Source organism: Triticum aestivum, chromosome 7B (genome assembly GCF_018294505.1).
Source record: "Triticum aestivum cultivar Chinese Spring chromosome 7B, IWGSC CS RefSeq v2.1, whole genome shotgun sequence".
NCBI classification, from domain to species: domain Eukaryota; kingdom Viridiplantae; phylum Streptophyta; class Magnoliopsida; order Poales; family Poaceae; genus Triticum; species Triticum aestivum.
In genome coordinates this window covers 726,854,397-726,881,187 of record NC_057813.1, presented here as the reverse complement: position 1 = coordinate 726,881,187, position 26,791 = coordinate 726,854,397, and the positions used below count along the sequence as shown (strand labels likewise).

Genomic DNA, 26,791 nt, shown 5'->3' with positions numbered 1-26,791 from the left:
GGAAGCTTGGTGGGGCGGCGGTGGCGCACGGGGAAGGTGGGGTGGGGTGGGGCGGCGGCGGCGCATGGGGAAGGTGGGGGTGGGACGGCGACGATGCATGGGGAAGGTGCAGGCGTGACATCGGGGTGGGGTGGCGGCGTTGGTTGGTGGTAGGGCTGCCGGCGACGCGGGCCAGGGCGGGAGGCGGCGGCGGCGCGGGCCAGGGAGGAGGAGAAGCCAGATGGGATCGGGATCGGGAGAGGTTAGGGGAAGGGGTCGTGGGAAGCGGGTGGGGTGGGTTTTACACAAGATCACGTTAGCTAGTAAGCAAATGAAGGAATCATTAATTACACAAGATCATCATGAACATATACAGAGAGAACTGACCTCTCTTTCTCGGAGATTGGTCGAACAAAAAGTTTTTGTATATCTATCCGACGCTACTACGTATATACAATATAACATCTCTTACAATCCCTAACATCTAAAATCCATTTCAACTTTCACATGGCATTCTCTGTCTTTATGTATGACGTGATCAAGAAAGAATCCCACCAATTCCTCTTGAATTGCTTGTATGTGATCATGTGGTAGAATTTCATCTCGCATTTGCCACAACTAATTTAAAGAAGGGGGTCAATACATATATATGAATGAAACTCAACACAATTGATGGTAATAAAATAAAATTATGAATACTGTTTACATACTTCATATTGTTCGTCAGAGTAGCCCCGCGGAGAGGTCGAGTTGTAGATGAACTCGCAAATGTAGTATCCACATAAATTATTCCGTCTTCCTGCCACAAGCACTTTACGAGAAATAGAGTTCAATTAAATTGATAATCAAGCATGATAAATGGTATTAATGAAACTAGAATCAATGAGAGATGCGCGAACCTATTTTTTAAAAATAGGCCACAATAACCATGGGCTACATATTTACTATAGTGACACTAGGCCTCCTATGGTCCGTAGAAACAATGAGCCTTCTACGGTTCGTAGAAACAATGGGCCTTCTACGATCCGTAGAAACAATGGGCCTTCTACGGGCCGTATCATCAATGGGCCTTATACGGGTCGTATGATCGATTGGCCAAACATGGGCCAAAAACAGACCACATTATGGACGTAAATGGTCTAGAGTTGGAGTCGTCCGTTTATGGGCCAACCATAACGGGTCGTCGTTAATAGGCCGTATTTGATGACGCTATGAAAACGGTCAAACGTATTAACGGGCCACAAACGGGCCGACTGTAACCACGAGCTGAATTTGGCCCACAAGCAGAAAATGGCAGTAACGGGCCGTAAGTAACCGAATGCTGGAAATGAGCCCAAGAATAAATGGGTCCTGAGAAGGCCGAAAGATAACATGGGCTGCAAACGGCCCAATGGATTAATGGGCCATCAATGGGTATAAAGTGATACACTGTTCATTACGGTCTAGTTTCACCGCGGGCCGTTAATGGGCCAAGAGTTACAAAGGGCCTCATATGGGCTAAAAGACGTCATGAGCCATACATGGGCTGGAACTTAAAATGGGCTGGAATCATATTGGACGGCCTAGATGACGCTACTGGGCCTAATTCGGATAGGTTGTAACGGGCCCTGGGTTAGCGGGCTATAAATGGGCTATATGCGAACAGGCCGTTAATAGGCTTTCCGTGGGCCGGCCCGCCACCTTTTGACCAAGTCAAACAGGCCGGCCCTTTCACGGGAATGGGCCTCTATTCGGCCGTGTCACGTGTCGACATATCATAGGCGCCTTCGGTCCAATGGGTGGATGACATCTGTCCCAACGGTGAGCCGACACATGTTTCCTCCAGCCAATGATGATTTTACACGTGGAAAATCCCCATTCGTTGGGGCTGTTAGCGGGTTATCGAATCCAAAATCGGACCCGGTAGCTTAACGGCGTTCCGGTACGGTGGATGCCATGTGTCGGTCACCCTTGACGAAAGCACTTCTGTGACGCGCGATTCATAGTCATGGAAGTGGACACTTCCGTGATGATAATTTTGGTAATGTCATGGAACACTTCTACCACGGCACAGGTATGACTATCTTGATTCTATCATAAAATCGTCATGGATGTGCATGCATGACAAAAAACGCGACCTACTATGACAAACACGTATCATCACAGAAGTGTATTTTTTTTGTAGTGTCACATGACGATGTGAACTATTAGTGTTAAATCACATAGTGATGTGAACTAGATTATTGACTCTGGTGCAAGTGAGAGACCGAAGGAAATATGCCCTAGAGGCAATAATAAAGTTATTATTTATTTCTTTATATCATGATAAATGTTTATTATTCATGCTAGAATTGTATAAACCGGAAACTTAGTACATGTGTGAATACATAGACAAACTGAGTGTCACTAGTATGCCTCTACTTGACTAGCTCATTGATTAAAGATGGTTAAGTTTCCTAGCCATGGACAAAGAGTTGCCATTTGATAAACGGGATCGCATCATTAGAGAATGATGTGATTGACTTGACCCATCTGTTAGCTTAGCACTATGATTGTTTAGTTTATTGTTATTACTTTCTCCATAACTTATACACGTTCCTATGACTATGAGATTATGCAACTCCCGAATACCGTAGGAACACTTAGTGTGCTATCAAATGTGACAACGTAACTGGGTGACTATAAAGGTGCTCTACAGGTGTCTCCGATGGTGTTTGTTGAGTTGGCATAGATCGAGATTAGGATTTGTCACTCTATGTATCAGAGAAGTATCTCAGGGCCCTCTTGGTAATGCACATCACTACAAGCCTTGCAAGAAATGTGATTAATGAGTTAGTTACGGGATATTGCATTACGGATCGAGTAAAGAGACTTGCCAGTAACGAGATTGAACTAGGTATTGAGATACCAACGATCGAATCTCGGTCAAGTAACATACCGATGACAAAGGGAACAACGTATGTTGCTATGCGGTTTGACCGATAAAGATCTTTGTAGAATATGTAGGAACCAATATGAGCATCTAGGTTCCGCTATTGGTTATTTACCAGAGATGAGTCTCGGTCATGTCTACATAGCTCTCGAACCCGTAGGGTCCGCACGCTTAACTTTCGGTGACGATCGGTATTATGAGTTTATGTGTTTTGATGTACCGAAGGTTGTTCGGAGTTCCGGATATGATCACGGACATGACGAGGAGTCTCAAAATGATCGAGACGTAAAGATCGATATATTGGATGACTATGTTTGGACATCAGAATGGTTCCGGGTGAGTTCGGGCATTTACCGGAGTACCGGGAGGTTACCGAAACCCCCTAGGAAGTATATGGGCCTTATTGGGCCATAGTGGGATTGAGGAGAAGGGAGCCTAGGAGGGGGCGCGCCCGCTCAAGCCCAATCCAAATTGGGTGGGGGGCCGGCCCACCCTTTCCTTCCCCCTCTCTCCCCCCCCCCCCTTCCTTCCTCTCCTAATCCAACTAGGGAAGGGGGGGATCCTACTCCCGGTGGGAGTAAGACTCCCCTTGGGCGCGCCATAGAGGGGCGGCCCTCCCCTCCTCCACTCCTTTATATACGGGGGAGGGGGGCACACCCCGTAGACACACAAGTTGATTCTTAGCCGTGTGCGGTGCCCCCCTCCACCATATTTCACCTCGGTCATATCGTTGCAGTGCTTAGGCGAAGCCCTGCGCTGGTAGCTTCATCATCACCGTCATGACGTCGTCATGCTGACGAAACTCTCCCTCGACCTCAGTTGGATCTAGAGTTCGTGAGACGTTACCGAGCTGAACGTGTGCAGATCGCGGAGGTGCCGTACCTTCGGTGCTAGGATCGGTCGGATCGTGAAGATGTACGACTACATCAACCGCGTTGTCATAACGCTTTCACTTACGGTCTACAAGGGTACGTAGACAACACTCTACCCCTCTCGTTGCTATGCATCACCTAGATGGATCTTGCGTGTGCGTAGGAATTTTTTTGAAATTACTGCGTTCCTCAACAAAAACTATGCATTTTAAAGTAATAAAAATGATGAAAATAAAAATAAACCAAAAACGTAAAGAAAAAACCCTAAACGGAAAAGCTGGAAAATAAAACAAAAAAATGTTTCCCAATACAAACTGCCATAAAAAAAACATCCTGGCTCACAGAAACCCATTCGTTTACCTATATCAGAAACTACTTCATCTGTCATACACTGGCTGACCAACATGGGTCAGCCTAATCTTACGAGAGGGTGCTCGTTTTGTACAGAAAGGGCGCAAACCCTATTTGGCGCTCGACGCGCCACATATAGGTAAAATGGTAAAAGGCGCACACCCCCATCCCACCTTTGTTTCGTAAGTGGGCTGGCCATCAATGGTTGCCCTTTTACAAAAACTCCATCCGGTTTTGGCGAGCTTCTAGAAGCTTCTGGTCAGTTTTGTGAAGCTTCTAGAAGCTTTCAGACTGTTTTCCCTATTCTTTGCTTTTTTAGTTTGTTTAGGAAAGAAAAATTTTATTTTCCGTTTCATAAATATTTATAGGCATGTAGTAATGAAATAAAGTAAAGAATATGTTTCAGTTTCAGTTCTCATATTATTAAAATTTAAATGGTCATGTTTCCTACAACCAAATCTCAGTATAATATAAGGCAACAAATTCTTGTGGGACCACTCACGTGCTTATTTACTAGGTTAACAAATAAAGGTGTTCAGTAGGTGAACTAAAATTTTACTTTCCTAAAACATAAAAATGTCAATGCTTCTCAACAAACAAATGTCAATGGACCTTTTTTAACAAAATAAATTATTATGGTTCTAGTAGGATAAAACTTAAATGTGTAACACTTAAAAGATGGGACAAATAGTTTCCTTGGAAATAATTTTTTGACAATAAGGGTATTATTAGGAAAAAAATACAAATGGATAATTTTCAACAAACACTCGAAGAATAAAATGCATCAATGACAATGTATGGACACCATAAAATACCCATGGCATTTTGACAATATCATACTACATTACAACAAAAGCTCGACTATCCATGGCATGGCATATATTTCACCTGATGCAAGAGACACAATAAATATCACACTTTGGCCACCTGGACTTCAATGCCTGGTTTTGTTTGCGTTTTTCTCTTCCACATTTCTCATTCGTTTTTCCTATCCAATGATATAGTGATAAAAAATTGCATTCCCACAAGAAAAAAGTTGAAGATGCCTAACAAGAATTATCACAAGCTCTGGTTTGTTCAGCAGTTCAACTTAGAGAACTAAAGCGGTTAAATTATGTTTCTATTTCTTGAAAAATGTTCCAAGAAATTTTCAAAAAACTAACACCCATGTGATCCAATTAGTTCTTATATTTGCACTTAAAAGAAAGAGACATAACAACCCTAGCTGCGCTCTGGTGACAGAGGCAGAGTGGAGGGGATTCCCGTCTCTCCTCCGTTGTGTAGTACGTTTTGGTGTCGCGGTGATGTCATTCCAATGGTGGAGGAAGTGTTGTCTCAAATAAGAATCTTCCTGCTCAAATCCTTCTCAGTGGCGCTTGGTGTAGCATTGTCGAGTAGCTTTGGAAATATGTCCCTATTGTTCCTCGTAGACATGGGATCAATAATTCATGTTGTTTGTCAGCATCGTTCCTTTGGCATTGTCGGCAACAACTTTGCTTGAATGGTCCCTTCTTTTGAGCCTTTCCGAGCAAGGTCGTCGGTCTGGTCTTGCGATACTAGCTCATTGGCTGGCTAGATCGGGGTGATATCCCCGTGCATATACTTGGCGCGATTTGGAATCCTGTTTGTTAACGGTGGTCTACTATCGCGAGAGTTCAATGATATTTGATCATCTACCGGTCTTTCAGGTAGTTCAGTGGCTGAATTTCTCAATGTTGTCCATCATCGGGGATAGCTATGGACTTTGGTTTGTGTAACGACAATAAGCTCAGCTGTGCCTTCAGCCAGATTTTTGAAGGATATAACCTTAGTTTTAGTCGTCCTTTTTTTAGGGCAGTTTATTGCGTCTGAGGATTTAGTTACCTTGCTTTAAATCCCATTGTACACAATGTTTCCATTGATCTAATATAAACGAGGCTCGATTTTAAAGAAAAAAAAACAAAGAAACATTACGAAACATGTGAACATGAACGAGAAATGAAATGCACAGAACAGTGCGTGGTATTATTACATCTTACCAGAAATAATACTTTCACTATGGAGCATTTTAATTAGATGGACCATGAGGAATCACCCCATGCAAATGCAAGAGAGAAAACAATATCGCCACCATACATAGAGAGAACAAACACTGTGTGGAATGAGCCACGTTGGGGTCGATGTGCACATCAACCGTAGATCTCCCTGTCGCAGACAATGATGCCGTCGCTGTCCGTGTACAGCCACTCCCCGTCACGGACCACGGCGCCGCCGACGTCGACGTCCACGTGCATCTCCGTGGCGCCGCGCTTCCCGGGCTTGCGCGGGTTGCTGGCGAGCGCGCGGACGCCGATGGCGCAGCCGTTCACGTCGTCCACGTCGCGGACGCAGCCGTTCACGACGGCGCCCGCCCAGCCGCTGCGGCGGGCCACCTCCGCCAGCGTGCCGCCGATGAGCGCGCACCGCTTGCTGCCGCCGCCGTCGAGCAGCAGCACGCGGCCCTCGCCGGGGGCCTCCAGGAGCGCGCGCAGGCCCGCGTTGTGCTCGAGGACGCGCATGGTGACCACCCGGCCCGAGAAGGACCTGCACTGGCCGTACGGCTGGAAGACGGGGTCCAGGATGCGCAGCTCGCCGGTGAGGATGAGTGAGGCGTTCGCGTCGCACAGGTCGGCCACAGGGGCAGGGAACTTCTCTGAACCCATCGATCAATCTGCATGCATATGGTGTTGACTGTTGTTTGAACCAAGCTACTGCTACTGCATGTGGAAATACTCAATATTGTGGACATATATTGCAGAAATATTCTTTCTAAACAGAAGTAGTCGCAGAAAACCAACAGAATATGAGCATATATATTACCTGAGGCGAATACTCCCTCTCTTCTTTTTATTTTCTTTCCGGATGAACACTCTCTCCCTTCTCTCTTCCGTACTTGTGTTACGGCAAACGAGCTCTTTATATATACTCCCTCCATCCGGAAATACTTGTCGCACAAATAGATAAAATTGGATGTATCTAGAACTAAAACATATATAGATACATCCATTTTTATGACAAATATTTTTGGACGGAGGGAGTAGGTAATTTGCCCACGTGCCATGTATAGCTGGATGAAAACAAAAATTGGTTCGCTGTCGGCGTCCAGGCATAGTACGAGTGGTGCCACGTAGTGTCTATATAACGATGATGAACCACCCAAGATTTTGGTTACTGAACGAAATATATGATGTACTAAACTTATGAAATAAAACTTATGACTATCGAGGTGAAATTTTTAAACAGTAAAATGCAAGGGCGCCTTTCAATCTGGGAAAGAAGGTTTCATTGTTACTACAGCGTAGGACTGTCGGACAATTTATGTGAAGACTTTATTGTATCCACTGGTCTCTTGCGCCACAGGCTGGCTTGAAAAACAAGCCAATTGTCCATGCCGACTAGTTCCACCGAGATCTATAACATAAATACTCTCTCTAACTCTCTCAACAGGCCCACACCACACAGTATGGCGCGATACATTTGTGTCTCACTCGGGGCACACAATAATAATTATGAACAGGATAATATGGGCCGTGGTTGTGGTGTGCACCACCATGGCCGATTGATGTCTGTGTCGGCTTGTGATTTTTGATTTGGAAGAAGGTTTTTAAATGTTGGTATTATTTTTTGAACCAGGAAGGAAGGAGTACAAAACTCAGTACTACACCATATATGCATAAGCGTAATACCATCAGTTAATTTCTTGGAAACACACTTCTGTAAGATAGTCGATTTTACGCCTTACCTTATGGGCCAGAAACACAAGGCGATCATCCTTGTCGACCACTTCCATCCGAGTATATATTTTCAGATCTATGTAACAAATACTCTCTCTCTCTCTGGGAAATACACTTCGGTTCCTGGTTGTATATACATCCTATATGGGGAATTTTTTTAATAATTAAATAGAAAGTCAAAATAGTTCAGATTTTTTTTAGAATAAACTTGAATTACTTTTGCATTAGTATGTAAATTTCCACGAAATAAAAACCAACGTTGACTTCACAGCGAAAAAGACAAAAATTATTTGCTATTATAGGTCACAATTCACACTATTTTGTTCAAAAATTTGTCTTTTTTTAAAAGAAGTCAAAGGGGGATTTTGTTTTTGTGGAAATTTTCCCACAAGTACAATGTAAGGTCAGGTTTATTTCAAAAATATTTTCAGAATTTTTTGACTTTTTGTTGAATTACTAAATTATTTTTCCATATAGGGTGTATATGTCCCCATAGACCAAAAGGTCCTCTCTCTCTCTCTCTCTCTCTATCTCTCTCTCTCTCTCTCTCTCTCTCTCTCTCACACACACACACACACACACACACACACACATACCTGGTCCATACAAAAAAAATTAGTGGTGCACAACGGGCACACAACAAATTTGTGCCAATGTGACGGAGCGGACAGTTGTGGGAATCAGAATACAACAGTAATGATTAGCAGGATTGCAACAGCGAGTGGCGGAAGTTGTACTTGGACTGGGTACGATGTGGTTTTTATGTGACGATGGTGCACAACCACCATCTCCAGCACCTACTCTTACTTATGAAGCTTTGTGTGCGTCGGTGGGTGTGTGTCGGTGTGTGCCAAGCAAAGTTTGTTAGCTACTCTCTGTCGTATACACAACAATCTCATTTATGGAGTACTTAATGTTGCAAATTTTGGCCAATCAGCAATTGCCAGCAAATCCCGTTACGCTCATTCTGATAATCAATCTATATGCTCTAATAAGTAGTGAGGGTGGACAAGGTACATTGTGTGTTTTACACAAACTAAACTCGGGTTTGTTGTAGCATGGTCAAATTGCCACGCACCACACATCAAATATGTGGAATTTGTTGTGCATACAACCATCACGCTGGCCACCCGCTATTTCAGCAGAACTAGTATGGCCTGCCAAATGGGCGGGCATATTTTTTTACCTATTATCTTTTTGAAATAATTCCATGACTCCTCAAAATAATGTAGTGTTTTAAAAGCTGTTGTGAAGAAACTCTTTTCTAAACCAATAAAAATATGGGTTTCACTTGCCCCAGTCAATCAAGATAATCCAAAAATATTGATCATGTTGATAAAACAAGGTGGACCTCGCGCCACGTAATCACTCACGTGCTAATTTTCATCTAGTTGCATAGTCCCTTTCTCTTATTTTTAATAATGCCCTCACCCTGTCTCAAATTCTATTCCATTCTCTCTTCATGTTCCATTTAAAACCTATGTGGCATCCAATGGTGGTCTGTGGGCTGGGGGTGTTATACCATGTATTTCTTGATTTTATGTTCATCTGAAATGAATGACATGCAATTCATGTTTTATGCATCAACTAAAATTAAGAGTCGCCTACTTACTAACATTTGTTGCCCATTCTTTTCCATTGCTCTTATGAATAACATGTGTTATACCATGCTCGTCGTTGCCTGCGCGCTGAACGAGGAGACGAGGCGCGTCGTGGGCAGGGAGGTGCTGGAGGCCCTGGGGAAGGGCGGCGTGCTCGTCAACGTCGGCCGAGGGGCGAACGTGGACGAGGCGGCGCTGGTGGCGGCGCTCAAGGAGGGGCGGATCGCCGGCGCCGGCCTCGACGTCTTCGAGGACGAGCCGAAGGTGCCGGCGGAGCTCCTGTCCATGGACAACGTGGTGCTGACCCCTCACGCGGCGGTTCTGACGCAGGAGTCCAGGTCGGACCTGCGCGCGCAGACCATTGGCAACCTCCAGGCCTTCTTCTCCGGCCGGCCATTGCTCACTCCCGTGCCCTGCCATCGTGCCTAATGTTTTCATAGCTTGCAAATGTTTTCATGGCTTGCAAATTTTCATAACCAGATGACATTCGTGGAAAACGTGGCCAAAAAAACAAAATCGATGATCCAAAATGTTATTTTCAAACCCAATTTCGAGCATCAGTTTTTCTTCTTGCAACGTTTTCCATCAATGTCATTTCATGATGAAATTGTGCAAGCGTGCTATGTGAACATTTGTCAATGTTTCACACGCAGAAAAACCTAGACATCTGGATCTGCATCTGGATCTAGTGCACGCGTGCAGTGGTGTGGCCCCGAAGCGGCTCACTGGCAGATTGAGCCAAGCCGTGGCTGTGGTGCTGGTGGCAGCTGCAGGCGACGGGTGATGGGTTCTGCTCAGCTTGTTCTGGTTGTACGACATGGATAACGGACGTCACGCGTAGCCCGGCTTGGTGGATGTCTGTGATGGTGCATGACGGCTGCAAGGTGTAGATCAATCCATGGCGTCCCCTGGGCCGATGAGCCTGGGTAGGGCTCTCTCTGATGAGGCGTGTTAGACTATGTATAGCTTCTGTACCTATGTACGTATTGTAACAGAACCATTATATATAATGAGATAAGCCATCCCTAGAGGGTTGTGCTGGTTCCCAAAACTTATTGTCTTACATGGTATCACGCTAGGTTACGATCGCTTCCGCTTCTAAACCCTAATACCCGCACCGCCGCCGCAGCCGCCGCCGCCTTCACCGCCGCCGCTGCGCCACCGATCGCGCGGCCGCCATGTCGAGCGCCGCCACCACCGGTTCCACTGCTGCGGGCTTCCTCCCGGCCTCTCTTGCGGCTCTGCTCAACCTCCCGCTCGATGCCGTCTCCGTTCCCGCTCCGATCGGGACAAGGAGCATCGGCTCCGTCTTCTCCACGCCGCCGGCACCCTCGTTCGGGCGTGATCTCGTGGTCCACATCAAGGCGCCGCCGTCCGCTGCGAACTCCGCAGGCGTCGTCCCGCCGCTCCTGCCGCAAGCGGATCACACCGCCCCGCTGGCGGGGTTGGCGGCGTTCGCCCCGGCTGCGGGCCTTGCGGCGTCCGCACCGGCCGTGAGCTTTGCGGCGCCCGCCCTGGCTGCGGTCCCGCCTCCTCCCACATCGGCTTCGGTGCCTCCGGCTGCCTCCATGGTGTTTGCACCCCAGGCAGCCTCCTCGATGGGATCGTCTTCGCCGCCGCCGTTTCACTTCGGTCATCTCATCACCATCAAGCTCTCCGCCGAAAACTACATCTTCTGGCGTGCGCAGGTTCTCCCGCTCTTGGGGAGTCACTACCTGCTAGGCTACGTCGACGGATCGCTTCCCTGCCCACCCGCGCTGGTAGACGGCGTGCATGGTCCGGTCTACAATCCGGCCCATCGCGTCTGGACGGGGCAGGACCAGGCGAACCTCTCCTCCATCCAGGGGTCGCTCTCGCCGGCAGTTGCCGGCCTTGTTGTCTTCGCGAAGACGTCTCATGAGGCCTGGACCATCCTTGAGCGCACCTTTGCAGCGCAGTCCCAGGCTCGTGTCTCTACACTCCATCGTCAGCTTGGAGAGTGTCAGAAGCTTGACTCCACTGCCACTGAGTTCTACAACAAGGTCAAGGGCCTCGCCGACATATTGGCCTCCATTGGACAGCCCCTAACCGACTTCGAGTTCAACTCGTTTATTGTCAATGGTCTTGATGAGGAGTATGATGCCTTAGTCGAGATCATCAACGAGCGGGGCAACTCGACACCCATGCTGGCACACGAGGTTTTCTCTCGGCTCCTTCTCACTGAGCAACGGGTCGAGACTCGCCGCACCAGGGGCACTGGCTCCCTCTCGGCCAACGCCGCCACCAAGGGTGGCCGCTCTTCTTCATCACCCCGGTCTCCCTTGGGGCTGCCACCGTCGCCCGCCTCGGCCCCCCCACCTACTGCGACCTTACCGGGGGCTGGTGGTCCACGTGTGTGCCAGCTTTGTGGCCGCGATGGGCACTGGGCCTCCAAGTGTCATAAGCGCTTCCAGCGAAGCTTCCTTGGTCTTGGCAATGACAGCAAAGATACACGCAACAATGCCCGTCAGGTCGCCATGGCTGATCGTCCCGCGCCGCAGAAGCAACAGGCACACACTCAGTCCTACTCCATCGATCCACACTGGTACATGGACTCTGGGGCGACAGAGCATCTGACCAGCGAGATGGGGAAGCTTCACACTCGTGAACCCTATCATGGCTCCGACAAGATCCACACCGCCAATGGAGCAGGTATGCACATCTCTCATATTGGTCAAGCATCTCTTCTCACTAGACATGCCAATAGGAGTCTTCAGCTTCGCAATGTTCTTCGAGTTCCATCTGTGACCCGTAATCTTCTTTCAGTTCCTAAACTCACACGTGATAATAATGTGCTTTGTGAATTTCACCCTTTTGATCTTTTTATTAAGGATCGGGGCACGAGGGACATTCTTCTTAGTGGGCGGTTGTGCCAGGGCCTCTACCGTCTGGAGCATCCTGGCGTCGCCCGTGTTTTCAGTGGAGTTCGGGTCTCTCCGTCACAGTGGCATGCTCGTCTTGGTCACCCGGCCACACCTATTGTCCGTCATATTTTGCGTCGTCATGAGCTTCCTAGTTTGTCTAGTAATAAAGATGTAGCAGCGTGTGATGCTTGTCAGCAGGGGAAGAGTCATCAACTTCCTTTTTCGGAGTCCAGTCGTGAGGTGAAACATCCTTTAGAACTTATGTTTTCAGATGTATGGGGTCCTGCTCAGACTTCTGTCAGTGGTCATAATTACTATATCAGTTTCGTTGATGCTTATAGTCGCTTTACCTGGCTTTACCTTATTAAACGCAAATCTGATGTGTTTGATATTTTTGTTCAGTTTCAAAAACATGTTGAACGTCTTCTCAAGCACAAAATTGTTCATGTCCAGTCGGACTAGGGGGGGGGGCGAGTATCGCAACCTCAACTCCTTCTTTCAGTCGCTTGGGATAGCTCATCGTTTAGCATGTCCACATACACATCAGCAGAATGGTTCAGTCGAACGTAAGCATCATCATATTGTTGAAGCTGGTCTTACTCTTTTGGCCCATGCATCTGTTCCGTTTCGGTTTTGGAGTGATGCTTTCACCACTGCATGCTTTCTCATCAACCGTACTCCCACTCGTGTTTTAAACATGAAGACTCCCATTGAGGTTCTCCTTAATGAACAACCTGATTATACCTTTTTCAAGGTATTTGGGTGTGCTTGCTGGCCGCATCTTCGTCCATATAATAAGCGCAAGCTTGAGTTTCGTTCTAAGAAGTGTGTTTTTCTTGGCTATAGCTCTCTTCATAAAGGTTACAAATGTCTTCATGTTCCCACTAATCGTGTCTATATATCTCGGGACGTCGTGTTTGATGAGCATGTTTTTCCCTTTGCCAAACTTCCTGTGTCCACTGTCGAACCACCATCTCTGCATTCATCCTCTGTTGCTTCTGACCAATTTGATGATGTTGCATACTCTCCTTTGCTGTTACCTAACCATGGTGCAGGAACCGGACGTGGGGCTCGTTTGGAGCTTTTGGAGGATTCACCATCATCATCACCGCCTTCTAATGGGCACGTTGATCGCCCTATGTTGCATGGCATCGATTTGCGTGCCCATGCATGGTCACCCGAAGAGCCCGTCGCGCCGAGCATCTCCACTGCTCGGTCCATTACGCCAGCGACCGCCGAGTCTCCAGCGGCTCGGCCCTCTTCGCCAGCGGCCGCCGAGTCTTCAGCGGCTCGGCCTGTCACGCCGTCTTCGCCCGCGGCTCGGCCCGTCACGCCGTCTTCGCCTGCAGCTCGGGTCCGCGACGCTGTCCTCACGTCGCCTTCATCCGCGGATCGGCCCGCGACATCGACCGCGCCACGGCCCACTATGCCGGGCTCGCCATCGGCCCGGTCTGTGACGCCGGCATCGCCAGCTGCTTCGTCCGCTCTGTCGGTTTCGCCGGTGGGCCGACCTTCTTCGCCGACCGAGCCCGAGGCTACTGTGTCTGGCTCCTCGTCACCGGCTGACTCGTCAACGTCGCCGTCCTCCAGCCTGTTGCAGGCTGCTCCGTCGACCTCGGTGGTTCCTGTGTCCCGACCACATACACGCAGTCGCAGTGGCATTTTCAAACCTAAGGAACGTAAGGATGGTACGGTTGCTTGGTTGGCTGCTTGTTTGGCTGCTGCTGTTGCGGATCCATCTTCTGAGCCTCGCTCATATCAGGCTGCCGTGCGCATTCCACATTGGCGAGAGGCTATGGAGCAGGAGTTTCATGCTCTCCTTCGTAACAAGACATGGACTCTCGTTCCTCCACCACCACGGGTAAATATTATTGACTCAAAATGGGTATTCAAAGTGAAGAAGCATTCGGATGGATCTATTGAGCGTTACAAAGCGCGACTTGTTGCTCGCGGTTTTCGGCAGCGCCATGGTCTTGACTATGAGGACACCTTCAGTCCTGTCGTCAAGCCTACCACTATTCGGCTTCTTCTCTCCATTGCTGTTTCTCGTGGTTGGTCACTTCGTCAACTTGATGTGCAGAATGCTTTTCTACATGGTTTTTTGGAGGAAGAGGTTTATATGAAACAGCCGCCTGGTTTCTCTGATCCTGATCGTCCTGACTATATCTGTCGTCTCTCCAAAGCACTATATGGTTTGAAGCAAGCTCCTCGTGCCTGGCATGCCCGCCTTGCCTCTGCCCTTCGTGCTCATGGGTTTGTGCCGTCCACTGCTGACACTTCATTATTTCTTCTACAGAAGCCAGAAGTCACTATGTATCTTTTGGTATATGTCGATGATATTATCCTTGTCAGCTCTTCTCAGTATGCTGCTGATGCTCTTGTCTGCTCTCTTGGTGCTGATTTTGCTGTCAAAGATCTTGGGAAGCTTCACTACTTTCTTGGAGTTGAGGTCACTTCTCGTGCTACTGGTCTTGTCCTTACGCAGAAGAAGTACTCCTTGGAGTTGTTACAAAGAGCGGGCATGCTGAAGTGCAAACCGACCACCACACCCATGTCGTCTACTGACAAGATAACAGCTGTTGATGGTGAGCTTTTGTCTCCTGCGGATGCCACAGAGTACAGGAGCATTGTTGGTGGACTTCAGTACTTGACGATCACGAGACCAGATATCTCTTATGCTGTTAACAGGGTTTGTCAGTATCTTCAGGCTCCCAGAGATACTCATTGGGCTGCTGTTAAACGCATTCTTCGTTATGTTCAGTTCACCCTGACATTTGGTATGCATATTCGGCCGACTTCCTCTCGGGTCCTTTCAGCCTTCTCTGATGCAGATTGGGCTGGTAGCCCAGATGACAGGCGATCCACGGGGGGTTATGCAGTATTCTTTGGCCCTAATTTGATCGCCTGGAGTGCTCGGAAACAGGCTACTGTGTCACGTAGCAGTACTGAAGCTGAGTACAAGGCTGTGGCTAATGCTACTGCAGAGATTATTTGGGTGCAGTCTTTGCTTCAGGAGTTGGGTTTGTCTCAACCACAGCCTCCTATTCTTTGGTGTGATAACATCGGTGCTACATACCTTTCTGCAAATCCAGTATTTCATGCCCGAACGAAACACATTGAAGTTGACTATCACTTTGTACGGGAACGTGTATCACAGAAGCAACTCCAGATCAAGTTTATCTCATCTAAGGATCAACTTGCAGACATCTTCACTAAGCCTTTACCACTGCCACAGTTTGAGGCTGGTAGGCGCAATCTTACCCTTCTCAGTTCTTTAGAAAGTGGCTAAGATTGAGGGAGTGTGTTAGACTATGTATAGCTTCTGTACCTATGTACGTATTGTAACAGAACCATTATATATAATGAGATAAGCCACCCCTAGAGGGTTGTGCTGGTTCCCAAAACTTATTGTCTTACAAGGCGGCAGTCAAGTGTGGCGTCCTCCACCGTCGGTGCTGGTTCGTGTAGGACTAAAGCGGCACCCTTGTTGCGGATTACGGTGATCACTGAAAGGTCTTTGCTGATGGTTCCTCCGTCCAGATGCAAGCAGAAGTCTCCTTTATGGATTTTGGTGACTCTCACTCCAGTCAGTTTGCCTTCGGAAGTGCATTCAGTCTATGAACGAATGGCTTGACGCGGAGGGAATGGTTGTGCAACGATGATGGTGTTATTTACAGCCCAACACATGTGGCTGCTGGGATTGCGGAAAAATGATGGGGACAAACACATGTTGACTTCGAGTAGTGCTTCTCGATTACCTGGTTTCGAGCTCTAGGGTGAAAACCATAGGTATGGCCTGAGTTGGTTATACCTGGCAATAATGGTGATAAGTTTGCGTCATTACCTTGTTGAAGGCATTGCTCGGATATGTTCACGCTTTGTTTTTTTTTTTCAAGGTGAAAACCTATAATTTTGCCTTTTATGGCCGAATCTGATGACAATGGTGCTTCGGCATCGTTTCCTTCCTGAAGGCATTGTTGTTAAAGAACCGGTGTTACCGTTCAAGAACCTCGTGGTCCTTGTGGTGTTAAGTGATGGTTGGTGCAATATGATCATTGTAATAGTTTGCCGATCGCTGTTTTGATCGCTTCCGGGTTTTTCCCCTCGCTTAGACATCTCTTTGGTCTCGTAAGACTTTGCCCTTTGCCGGTGTGTTTTATATGTGGATGCATTACTTTAATTACGTAGAGGCCAGGTGTCTTCTCATTGTGTTTGTACCCACTCAATGCATCATTTTGAGTAAATAAAATCCATGCTTTGTCGGAAAAAAGAACCCTTAAACCAGACATGACACAAGTGTAGTCAGAAGCTCCTAGTATTCATTCTGCAATCTATTTTGGAGACCGAAAAAAGATCTTGTATTGGCGCTACAAGAGTAGGGATGGCAATGGGTACCCATTACCCACGTACCCTGCGGGTAAAAACCCTATTAGGGTAAGGGTATGGGACAAAAAATTACCCATGGGTATATAAATAGGGAAATGTTAAAACCATCGGGTAGAGCGGGTACGGGTATGAGATCATATAACCCATACCCACATACCCATGTACCCATATAAAATATATATAAACTCAAAATTATCTCTTCATTTTGTCATGAATTAGTGAACTGAAAATGCATGAACTGACTATGTGATGATGTTTTGATGTGTTGTTATTTAGGAGAAAGTGATGTTATTTATTAAATATGTTGTTGTTTAATATTGTGTGTTGTTTGTTATAATCTATTATGTTCATAAATTATAATTATATGATGTTGTTTATGACTGTGACTTTTTTAAACTAATACTGAAACATGGGTAATTTTACCTGCGGGTACCCATCTACCCTGTCGGGCAATGGGTATGGGAAAAAATTATACCCATTGGCGGGTACGGGTAAGGGTGATGGGTAAGCTCAGAGGGGACGGGTAAGGGTATGGGATGACTCCACCCGTACCCAAACCCTGTGTGTGCCATCCCTATACAAGAGCTAGCAGCATGTGCGCCATTTGGTAGCCGGAATGGCATCTACTCCAACTATGGAGGTACCTACAATTTCAACATGCAAAAAAAGGTATATAGATCAGTGTTTTGCTCATAAGAACAAACCAAATTTCCAAAGGTATAAACCACGTGAGCATCCTGCAAATCAGTGGCATGATCATATATTGCCGTCTCAAGTTACATACAAGCACATGAATATAATGGTTTGTGTGGTTTTCAACTTTGAACTTGGAGCTGTCATCTCAACCCCTTTCCTACAAGTTTCAAACAAAGCAAGTACATAGCTTTTTTATTTGCACTGAACTGACCCTCACCTGGGCCTCGCCCAGTCTCCTAGCCCTAATTTTTCGGTATCTTCTTTTTTTCTTTGCCGACACAATTCTAACACCTACGAGCTTGCCATCACATCGCCGAATCATGATGTGCAATACATAATTACATACACATAAAAATTAATTGCTTATCCGCGTTCAGTATGTCGTTGGCATGGCACGAGCGCCAACGCTTGGTTCCCTGCCTGTATATATGTATACCCTACTGTGTCTTGTCAAGACTGAAATAGAGGAGATGCTTGCCGACGTTGCAACCACCACTTGGACCAAATGGACGATGGTAGTAATCTGGTTAATCCTCAAGCACAGGGACAACCGCAGATGATAGTTCTATGTGCGACATCCGAACGGCACCGATCAGTCGTTCCGGGAGCTCCTCGTATGTGTGGCCCTGCCAACAATAGTCAGTTTAGCCAATGGTTCGGTCCTGCATCAGCGACGAGCTTGAGAGAGTATTTCTTAGATGGCAAATGTATGTGTACCTGGACAAGAAAAGCCATGTCGACAACTAGTGTTGTGATCACACCACACACAAGCCCCAAGACTCCATTTGCCACCGTAGACGAACCAATGTCCACGTCTATCTGCACGAGTCAATCATCATATTGTACCGTTAGACACCAATCAATTAAGCCAGACCATGTTCTAGTTCTTTATCTGCTCTTTCAAGGAACACAGGGCAAACCCACGTCCCCATTTTCACCCGGATAGAAAGGAACTCCAAGGGAGAAATGGAAGATATACTGCAATCTTACTTCCAAATAATTTGCGCCACGGATATAGGTGATGTCAACTGCTTTGCCTAACAGACACGGGGTGCTGCCAACACTTTGGCGGACAATCCATGAGCCCTGAAATGCAAGATGTGTACTTAGACACACGGACTATAATCCACCCCACCAGCAAAGGGTCAAAGAGACATCTTACCCTTCCCTCTGTTCTACCAACTCTTCTACCAAATAGAGCATTTCTTATTTATATTTCGCATCAAACCTCATAGAGCGTTAAGGATGGCGAGACCCATACCTTCGGTACAGAGGGGATCAGCTTGAACCTACTATTGCGGAATTCATCATCGCCATCAACAAAGCGTTGCAACAAGGAGTTCGGTATCAGTTTCTTTGATACAAAGTAGAAAACCATACTATAGTTAGTTGTGCCAGGAACCTGCAATAGAAAACTTAATCAGCAACAGACTATATACGATATGCAACAGTACGCAGCAAACTGGTATGCAGTATCATCTACAGTAGCTGGGTCACAGCAAGGGCCAACAATGATGGTACAAGACATCAGTGGCAGTGCCAGGAGCAAGGAGATGTGGTGCCACTCCCTTTAAGGTCCATGATCTACTGAGTCCGAAAGATATTTATGTTTTTTTCCCATGGCGTACTAAAACAAACTGTGGTGAAATTCCTGTGGTATTCGATCCTATAGGATTTGAGATGACATGATTTTGCAATCTATGTTTTTGATATTCCTGCATTTTCAGAATCATGTGAATCAAAGAGGCCCTAATAAGAAATGACCATGCATACCTCTATTATATTGCATACTATATCAAACTTAATCCATCTGACAGCATTTAGGCAAGAATATATGCAATAAGCTGAACTCTTGGTTCCGTCGATACACAGGTATTCTGAAACAGACTGCTGAGGGTGTGGACAGTTATAGTGAAAAGGGAGGGGGCAATTTTATAGGAATGCTTACTTGTAGATTTATTGCCAATGAAAAAAGACCCTTCTCAGCAGCAACCTACAACAGAAGCAAAAAGGTTATAAAGAAGAAAAGGATCAACTAGCAGGTTATAAAGAAGAGCATCAACTAGCAGGTGACTGGTGACATGCTTTCAAACATATTCATGGTTAGACAACATAAGACATCTACAAAACGAAGAGTCTGCAACAGAAAATCTTTACCATATACATACGAAAAGTATACATTTGTACCGTATTATAGTAATGAACAAAGCATGGCTCTTTGACTTGGTGTTCTTATTTTTTAACCTTTTTCGACAACATGCAAATCTGTTACTTCATTAAAAAGAAGCAACCACAATAGCGTTTGCCACCGAATAGAAAAGGATGAAAAAAGAACTCCTGGTGTTAAAAATGACTCCCGTGTACAACCCTGGCACACAATATGCACAATATAACCATCAAAGGCTGCAATGTTTTGTTCTTGACATACTAATCACATCAACAATTCAGTTTCACAACCATATGGTTATTTACTTTCTTTACTGTGGACTGATCAATAATATCAAGCCCCAAATATGAACTCACTTGAACAGTGCATCCTTTTCTTTTAGCAACATGATCCATTCGTTTCACATCTTTAAACCAGTCAACAGCAACAAGCTCCATAAGAGGTTTTCCAGCAGGAACCTATAAATAAATTGTAAATATTCATAACAATCAGAGTCTAGAAAACAGCCAAAATGACTATGGAACGTTACTAGCAAGATGATGAGTGCAGTCAACTGCTGGGAAAGATCAGAACCTTGCTTTTATCATATATGAAGTTCTTGCTTCGCACTCTGAAGTTATTTCCATCAGATATTCTCCAACAATCACGACTGTTATCACGGTCATCCCGGCGTAAATTTCCAGAAAATCCAGAAAAATCAATCTCACCTGAATCCTCCTCATCTAACCCTATAATTAAAAACATGTTATATGCAAACTAGTCCTGTTGTATACATAACCTCACTGAAGATGGAATTACAGTATACCTAGTAGTTTACCATCTGCATCAAGCTCACGAGTTGATGGCTGCATAGAAAAATAAAAGACTATTTTAATATTGCAAGGAGAGAGGAACCAAAAAAATTATAACCAAGTCATCAACCTCTAGCTCAGATTCAGGTAACAGGAATTCTTCATCATCTTCAGACTCCTCCTCAACCGTTGAATGTCTACTTTCATCCGCCGGAAGGCTGGTTTGCACAGTATTATCCTGCGTTTTTGTGCCTTTCTTAGAAGAAACCGATAGTGCCATATTGTCCATAACAGGAATCCTAGGAAGTATTTGACTTTCATCACTTTGTGAAAACCATTCCCTGAGCCCTGGCAGCAGTAAAAAGGAGGCCAAATGTAAAGCATATATCAACTACCCAGAATATCATAATTCATGTTGGACATCCACAAATGTATAAAAACAAATGAAAGGGGTACCCAAAGTAGCACCAGAGACAATAAAATATATACAGAAATCTCTTCAAAAAACATATACCAAGGTACATCTGGGGAATTATATGCTAAATGGTTGCAGGGTTAGACAACAATTCAAGTTAAGCATACAGCAGAATACATGGAAGATGTTTGTGTGTCATTGCACAAGTTTCTTATTGCAAATATCTAAAGGGCAGCCCCAGTGCATGTAGCTCCCGCTTGCGCAGGGTCTGGGGAAGGGTCCGACCACTTTGGGTCTATTGTACGCAGCCTTTCCCTACATTTCTGCAAGAGGCTGTTTCCAGGACTTGAACCCGTGACCTCATGGTCACAAGGCAGCAGCTTTACCACTGCGCCAAGGCAAGCAATAAATAGTACTTCCTCTGTTCATTAATATAAGACGTTTTAGAGACTTGTATGGTCAGTCTAAAATGTCCTATATTGGTGAACAGAGGGAGTAGGCTAAATTCTTGGTTCTCGATATAAAGAAAGGGGCCATAGATGCCATGGCCGGCAAATGTTTGTCTACCACATGATGCAGAATGAGAAGGCTGTGAAAACTGTAGGAATCCTACAGTGATGACCTGGTAAGACCTAAGGTGGAAATGGACTTAACATGATTTATCGCAAACATCACCTTCATTCACCCAGGACAGAAGAGATTTTCTTGACACCTTGCACTCACTTAAGTAGCAGGGATTATAAGTTAAATATAGCCATCCATACAAGGGGTATTATGGGGAAAGTAATAGTGTGGACCAGGGCACGTGTGCTCCCAGTTCTTTTAACCAAAGATTAAGTAATATAGATTTCTCTAAACTCTAAAGAAACCCTAAATCATCACTAACCTAACAAAAAAATCACATTTTGCTGTCATCTAACTTTACCGTGTTTCATGGAATACATTAGAATGTCCCCTATGTAAAAAAAAACATAACATCACAGAAATCTAACTTCAGTCTAGCACAGGACAAGCAGTGGTATATCCACACTAGCGTGAAAATTGGTACCCTAGAACAAATATTCAATATTTGACTGTAGCGTGAAATTTAATACTGATTCTGCAAGAACTAGTCCTACTATAGAAAATGGCAATTCCTTGTGCCAAAATATGCTTAACATGATGACGTGCGTACACAGCATCAAGGAATTAGTGCAGGGAGGAATGCATGGCGTCATTTAGGCAGGATCTAAATTCAAGTGTTCTTGATAATCTGATAATTGTGAGAGAGACGGCTCGCTCAACTCCAAGTCAATTAAAATTTAAAATGGATGACCCAAAAGTCTGGACACCACTAGCGGCCTAAGATAATAATACCATTCCAATCAAATGACTCACTCAGATTTATTTGGGGACTGCACTAGTGCTTGGGAATTAAGGCACAGAAAACAATAGGAATATCTTAGAAATGTTGTTCAAAAGTTTACTCCAAAGACAAAAAATTGTACCGGCAACGCTGTTCAGCATATGAAGGAGGCTATGTTGTTGAAATGAAGGTAAGTAGCCAACCCCCCAACCCTTCAAATCAATCTGCATAAGATGCTGTACTTGTGTTCGGACTCTCCCATTACGGGATTTCAGTGGAGAAATGTTGAACCCACCACCTAAATTAAAATTAAAAAGAAACTGTTACACATAAGAAATTTGATACCTACAATAAATCAACATACATGCAAATGATGTATTGAATTCATCTGAGCCGGTTCATTACTCTCAATGTGTGCCCTCACAAATCCTGGTTGTGGACCACAGTTTGGGTGCTCTCTGGATTGAAACAGCACAACTGCAAACGAAAATTACAAAATGCAATCATCAATAGGACTCATGAAAAAAGGTTAACATATGTCCAGAGCATGTACACATGATGAGATGTGTAAAACTACAAGAATACCAACCATAACTTCCGTCGTCATTACGCCGCCAATATCGTACATAACAAAGATCACGAGGCCAGGTAAACCTGTTAAGATGTTCATCAAAGACATGACTTCAGTAATTAAATAAATGGCTGGAATTCATCAAACTGAGATATATGGTTTAATGATGAAAAAATAATAGTTACTCTGTATATTCAAGGCACACTATCAGAAAATGTTAAGTTGTATTAGTTTGTGTTCCCCTGGGCTACATTTCAATTAATTAGACCAATAAATTGACATAATTAGCGTAAATAACAGTTACAAGTATCAGCTGCACAACAAAGTAAGTAGGCATCTGTTAAGAATATACGATAATGACATCTGTGTTTGTAAATCATAGAAAGATATCTTCTGGCTTCCATCTTTCAGATGGGTTCACACTTATGCAGCACAGAAAGAAAGAAGATTCTAACAAAAGGTAAAACATACGCTGAAAACCAATCCAGTTGTAGCCTATGGTACAGTATTGCTGTGTGGCCATCGACCTCCTCTACTAGACTGCCATACTGGAAGCTGCAGTCCCACCTTAAATAACAAGAGAAAAACAGTAAGGAAAAATTTGTAAGGAAAAAGGGAACACATAATTGATGAGTTGATTTGTCAAAACAACAGAAAATGTACTCAAAGCGGGTGGTGTCCATGCTCATGACAAGCTGAAATATAGCCTCACACGAAGCCTCAACCACTCCAACAGCCTTCATTGCTCTGCTACAGCTCCTTGCCTATAAAAGGTACACAAGCATCAAGCACGAATGGTCAAAGCCAAAATATTCAAACTACCAGTTCATGCCCTTACAAGGTAATCAACATCTTGGAGCTCCTCAAAAATGCGGAGACCTGAAGTAAAGTTCAAATTTAACACCCATTGAACAAGCAGCCCAGTTACAACAGAAAACCAAAGCAAGGGACAAAGAAAGTTCTTGCCATTCTGGCATCTGACAAGGCGCCAATGTCCTCTGGAGAAAACTTGGGCAGGGCTTCCCTGATCAGATATTCCTGTATCGTTTCCACGAGTCCAATCATGCAATGATTCCGGAGGACCTACAAATGCCAAGAATATAGAAATCCTTTAAGCACTGGAACAAAAAACATACATGGAGGGAACAATCAACAAACAGACCATATCACTGACCATTCCCAATTGTTGTTCTTCGCATCAATGATCGGTGATTATCCTCCTCCTCTTCTTCCTCTTCATGACTATACCTGATAAAAGAAATTAAGGGAACTGTCATTTTACAACAAACAATATTCTACCATGTTACAATCGAACAAATGTAAACAAAGTTACTCAGAAGCATCACCACATATGCATAAGGTGTATCAGGTACACAAACTTGAAGAGTTCAGATTTTTTTAGAACGGGGCTACAAAGGGTTTATCGCGAATTTTTTATAAGCAAATTACTAAGGCATTTAAAACGGTTCCAAGTCATGTTCCCTTCTTTCTTCAGTCTCGATCAAATCCTAGGTTCATAATGTCATAAGTTACAGAAATAACCAAATGGTCCCTCCGTTCCAAATATAAGGTATATTTTGACTGTCCAAATTCATGCCTTGACCGTAACTATCCCATACAATATTTAGTCAATGGTTACCGAATCACTATCATATGAAAGTGCTTTTGAATACAATATAATTGTGCCAATTTTTCTGGAAGATAAACTACATATTATTGGACTAGTTGGTCAAAAGCATGAATTAGGGCAGTCAAAATAAACCTTATAGTTTGGAAGGGATGTAGTAGAAGAGATAAAAGATATAACAGTGACTACGACCACGTAAAATGTTGACAAGGTTAGAACATACAATAGGATTTCAAAACAGGTATCATGTAAATATACCAGGGAAGTACAGAATCAAATTCCTCAGCCACTAACAAAAACTATTAACAAAGAAGAAAACCATCACAGTGAATCATGCTCTGGCTAGAATACTACTCCTTCCTTATCAAAATATAATACGTTTTTGTAGGCTAGTTTAGCCTATATAAATGTCTTATATTTTGGTAGAGGTAGTAGTTGTCAACTGACAGGAAGACAAGTGACACAGCCACAGCACTTATAAATTAATAAGAATAAAATGCTGGCAAGTTTGTATAAGAATTATCAACGCATGAGTTCTCATGATGTCGCTAGTGATATTATAACAGAACCTATACATAGAAGTGCACAGAAAAAACTAAAATGGACAAAGTGTACAACATGTAGAGTACAAACAGAATGAATAACAGGAAAATGAAATGCGGTAATCTGCCACTTACTGACTGTCACGATCAGAAGAAGAAGATTTCCTTCCATTTTCTACACTAGTATTTTGCTGCGATGAGCTGAAGGCTGTATTACCATCGGGTGATACTACACCTTGTTGCTGCATCAGTTTAGATTAGAAGAATCAATTTAGGTGCACTTTGTGCATGTGCAATGAAATAAAAGATTCTCAGTCTCTGAACAAAAAAAGAAGTAACAAAAGTAGCCTTTGTCATAGACTGCTGATTAATTTCATAAGCACTAATAGGGGTGCCAATATTGTGTATGTTTGCATGTTCTTATTTGGGGATGCCTTAAGTGACAAAGAATCTCAGAGCGGTTACTGTAACCATTTATATGCGAGATTTAGGATTTCCAAATGTTAAACCTGATCGATGACCATCTCAATTTTCTCCTTCCAGATTAGAGCCTCCTGGATATTGAATGCCGCCATCTGGTATAAGTTACAGAAAGGTAGCATCAACTTAACATCAAGGACATAACTTGTAGGATTCTTAAGGATTCACATTTGGAAAACTCAGCAGACTTGCAGGACATGTTTCTTTTTCTTACTAATAGAAGAACTTCCTCCAAATGAATAAATCATACAGCTGTGGCAAATAAAGTAGTAATAGTCTAATGGCATTTCAAGAGCAATTGCAATAACAGAAGGTTGATAGCTTAAATGGATGTGCAATAACAAAACAAGCTGATTATTACAGTTAAGTGTATGATGAGAGGAACAAGGAATAGAATGGATGGCTTTGGTACCGTTATGCGGTGGTGCTTCTCCCTTTTGTTGTAGACACTCAAGACATAAAGCATCTGCGGTAGAACAAATGATCAAAGGAAATAATCGGAGTGCAAGGCCAAAGACCATGCTGAGAGGAATGAACTGCAAGCATGTGACAGAGGAGGAGATACGTACATGGCCATGGTGCATCTTGAGGCCCCTGTCCTCGACCCTGCAGTTGCCATCGATGTGGAGGGACTTGATGGGGAGCTTGGGCATCTTGTGCTGGGGCTTGCGCTTGAAATACGACAGCAGCCGGGTCTCCAGCACAAAGTAGCGCATGTGGATGAAGGAGCGGCCGATCTTGCGGCGGCCATGCCGGACCATCCACCCCTCGTAGACCACGGTCGACGAAGACGACGACATCCCTGCCACCCTCCGAAACAGCACTGCACAGACAGACACAGAAGAGCATTCCATATGTCAGTCAACAGTAACATCGGTGAATTGAGCCCACCTGGATGAATCACCGGCCCAGTATTGCATAATTCACCTTGCGCGCCATTTACTTGCAGATACTATGCTATAGAACCTTGTTCCAGATCACCCAGGCTGATCAGAATACTACGATTCACCTTGACCATAGTCCACTACTGTACTTTGTAGCAGTACTAAGCATTTCAACTAATATGAACGTAGTGGATGGAAGTGGTCACACAGCCAAATTGGGAGGCAGTCCAACCTCCAGCCACAAATCGATGTGGAACCAGGAACCGTCCAGCATACACGTGCTACGGGTGGACCGGTGGAGGGAGCATACCTTACCTTGCAGCCCGGCCGCGGCGAGGCGAGGAGCAAAGGGGCGGCTAGTTCGGGGACAACGACGGCGAGGCGAGCCCCGAGGACGAGGGGAGGGGCGCCTACGAGGGCGGCGGGGCGAGGGCCCGACGACGCCGGGGCGCCAGCGGGGCGGGGCGCCGGGATCCGAGGTGGGGCGGGCGGCGGCGAGACGGAGGGGAGACGGGCGGCGGCGGGGCCGCGGTCGCCCA

The 26,791-nt window shown here is 45.1% G+C and overlaps 3 protein-coding genes across 6 annotated transcripts; 1 reads left to right on the top strand and 2 right to left on the bottom strand.

The window, feature by feature from the left end:
- Window positions 1–6,080: 6,080 nt before the first annotated feature.
- LOC123155516 (putative 4-hydroxy-4-methyl-2-oxoglutarate aldolase 3) lies at window positions 6,081–7,018 on the bottom strand. 2 transcript variants are annotated; one of them, XM_044573678.1, is made up of 2 exons: window positions 6,952–7,018; window positions 6,081–6,802 (listed from the first exon to the last, which is right to left on the bottom strand). In XM_044573678.1, exon 2 carries the CDS (start codon window positions 6,792–6,794, stop codon window positions 6,282–6,284), a length of 513 nt encoding a protein of 170 aa, XP_044429613.1. In that variant the 5' UTR covers window positions 6,795–6,802; window positions 6,952–7,018; the 3' UTR covers window positions 6,081–6,281. The 2 variants fall into 2 exon arrangements, with proteins under 2 accessions (XP_044429613.1, XP_044429614.1); XM_044573679.1 differs by having other exon boundaries at window positions 6,081–6,848; window positions 6,952–7,015.
- A 2,514-nt stretch (window positions 7,019–9,532) lies between these two features.
- Window positions 9,533–10,003, top strand: LOC123155534 (glyoxylate/hydroxypyruvate/pyruvate reductase 2KGR-like). The gene has a single exon (XM_044573692.1). It carries the CDS (start codon window positions 9,533–9,535, stop codon window positions 9,893–9,895), a length of 363 nt encoding a protein of 120 aa, XP_044429627.1. The 3' UTR covers window positions 9,896–10,003.
- Window positions 10,004–17,469: 7,466 nt separating this feature from the next.
- LOC123160796 (protein ENHANCED DISEASE RESISTANCE 2) lies at window positions 17,470–26,791 on the bottom strand. 3 transcript variants are annotated; one of them, XM_044578632.1, is made up of 22 exons: window positions 26,563–26,791; window positions 25,938–26,191; window positions 25,781–25,834; window positions 25,398–25,463; window positions 25,024–25,130; window positions 23,894–23,967; window positions 23,686–23,802; window positions 23,558–23,598; window positions 23,383–23,483; window positions 23,191–23,286; window positions 22,738–22,802; window positions 22,554–22,625; window positions 22,291–22,446; window positions 20,519–20,736; window positions 20,403–20,442; window positions 20,171–20,325; window positions 19,954–20,055; window positions 19,379–19,423; window positions 18,692–18,832; window positions 18,421–18,516; window positions 18,148–18,249; window positions 17,470–18,056 (listed from the first exon to the last, which is right to left on the bottom strand). In XM_044578632.1, exons 2-22 carry the CDS (start codon window positions 26,166–26,168, stop codon window positions 17,958–17,960), a joined length of 2,178 nt encoding a protein of 725 aa, XP_044434567.1. In that variant the 5' UTR covers window positions 26,169–26,191; window positions 26,563–26,791; the 3' UTR covers window positions 17,470–17,957. The 3 variants fall into 3 exon arrangements, with proteins under 3 accessions (XP_044434567.1, XP_044434565.1, XP_044434566.1); XM_044578630.1 differs by having other exon boundaries at window positions 23,558–23,802; XM_044578631.1 differs by having other exon boundaries at window positions 23,558–23,802; window positions 26,568–26,791.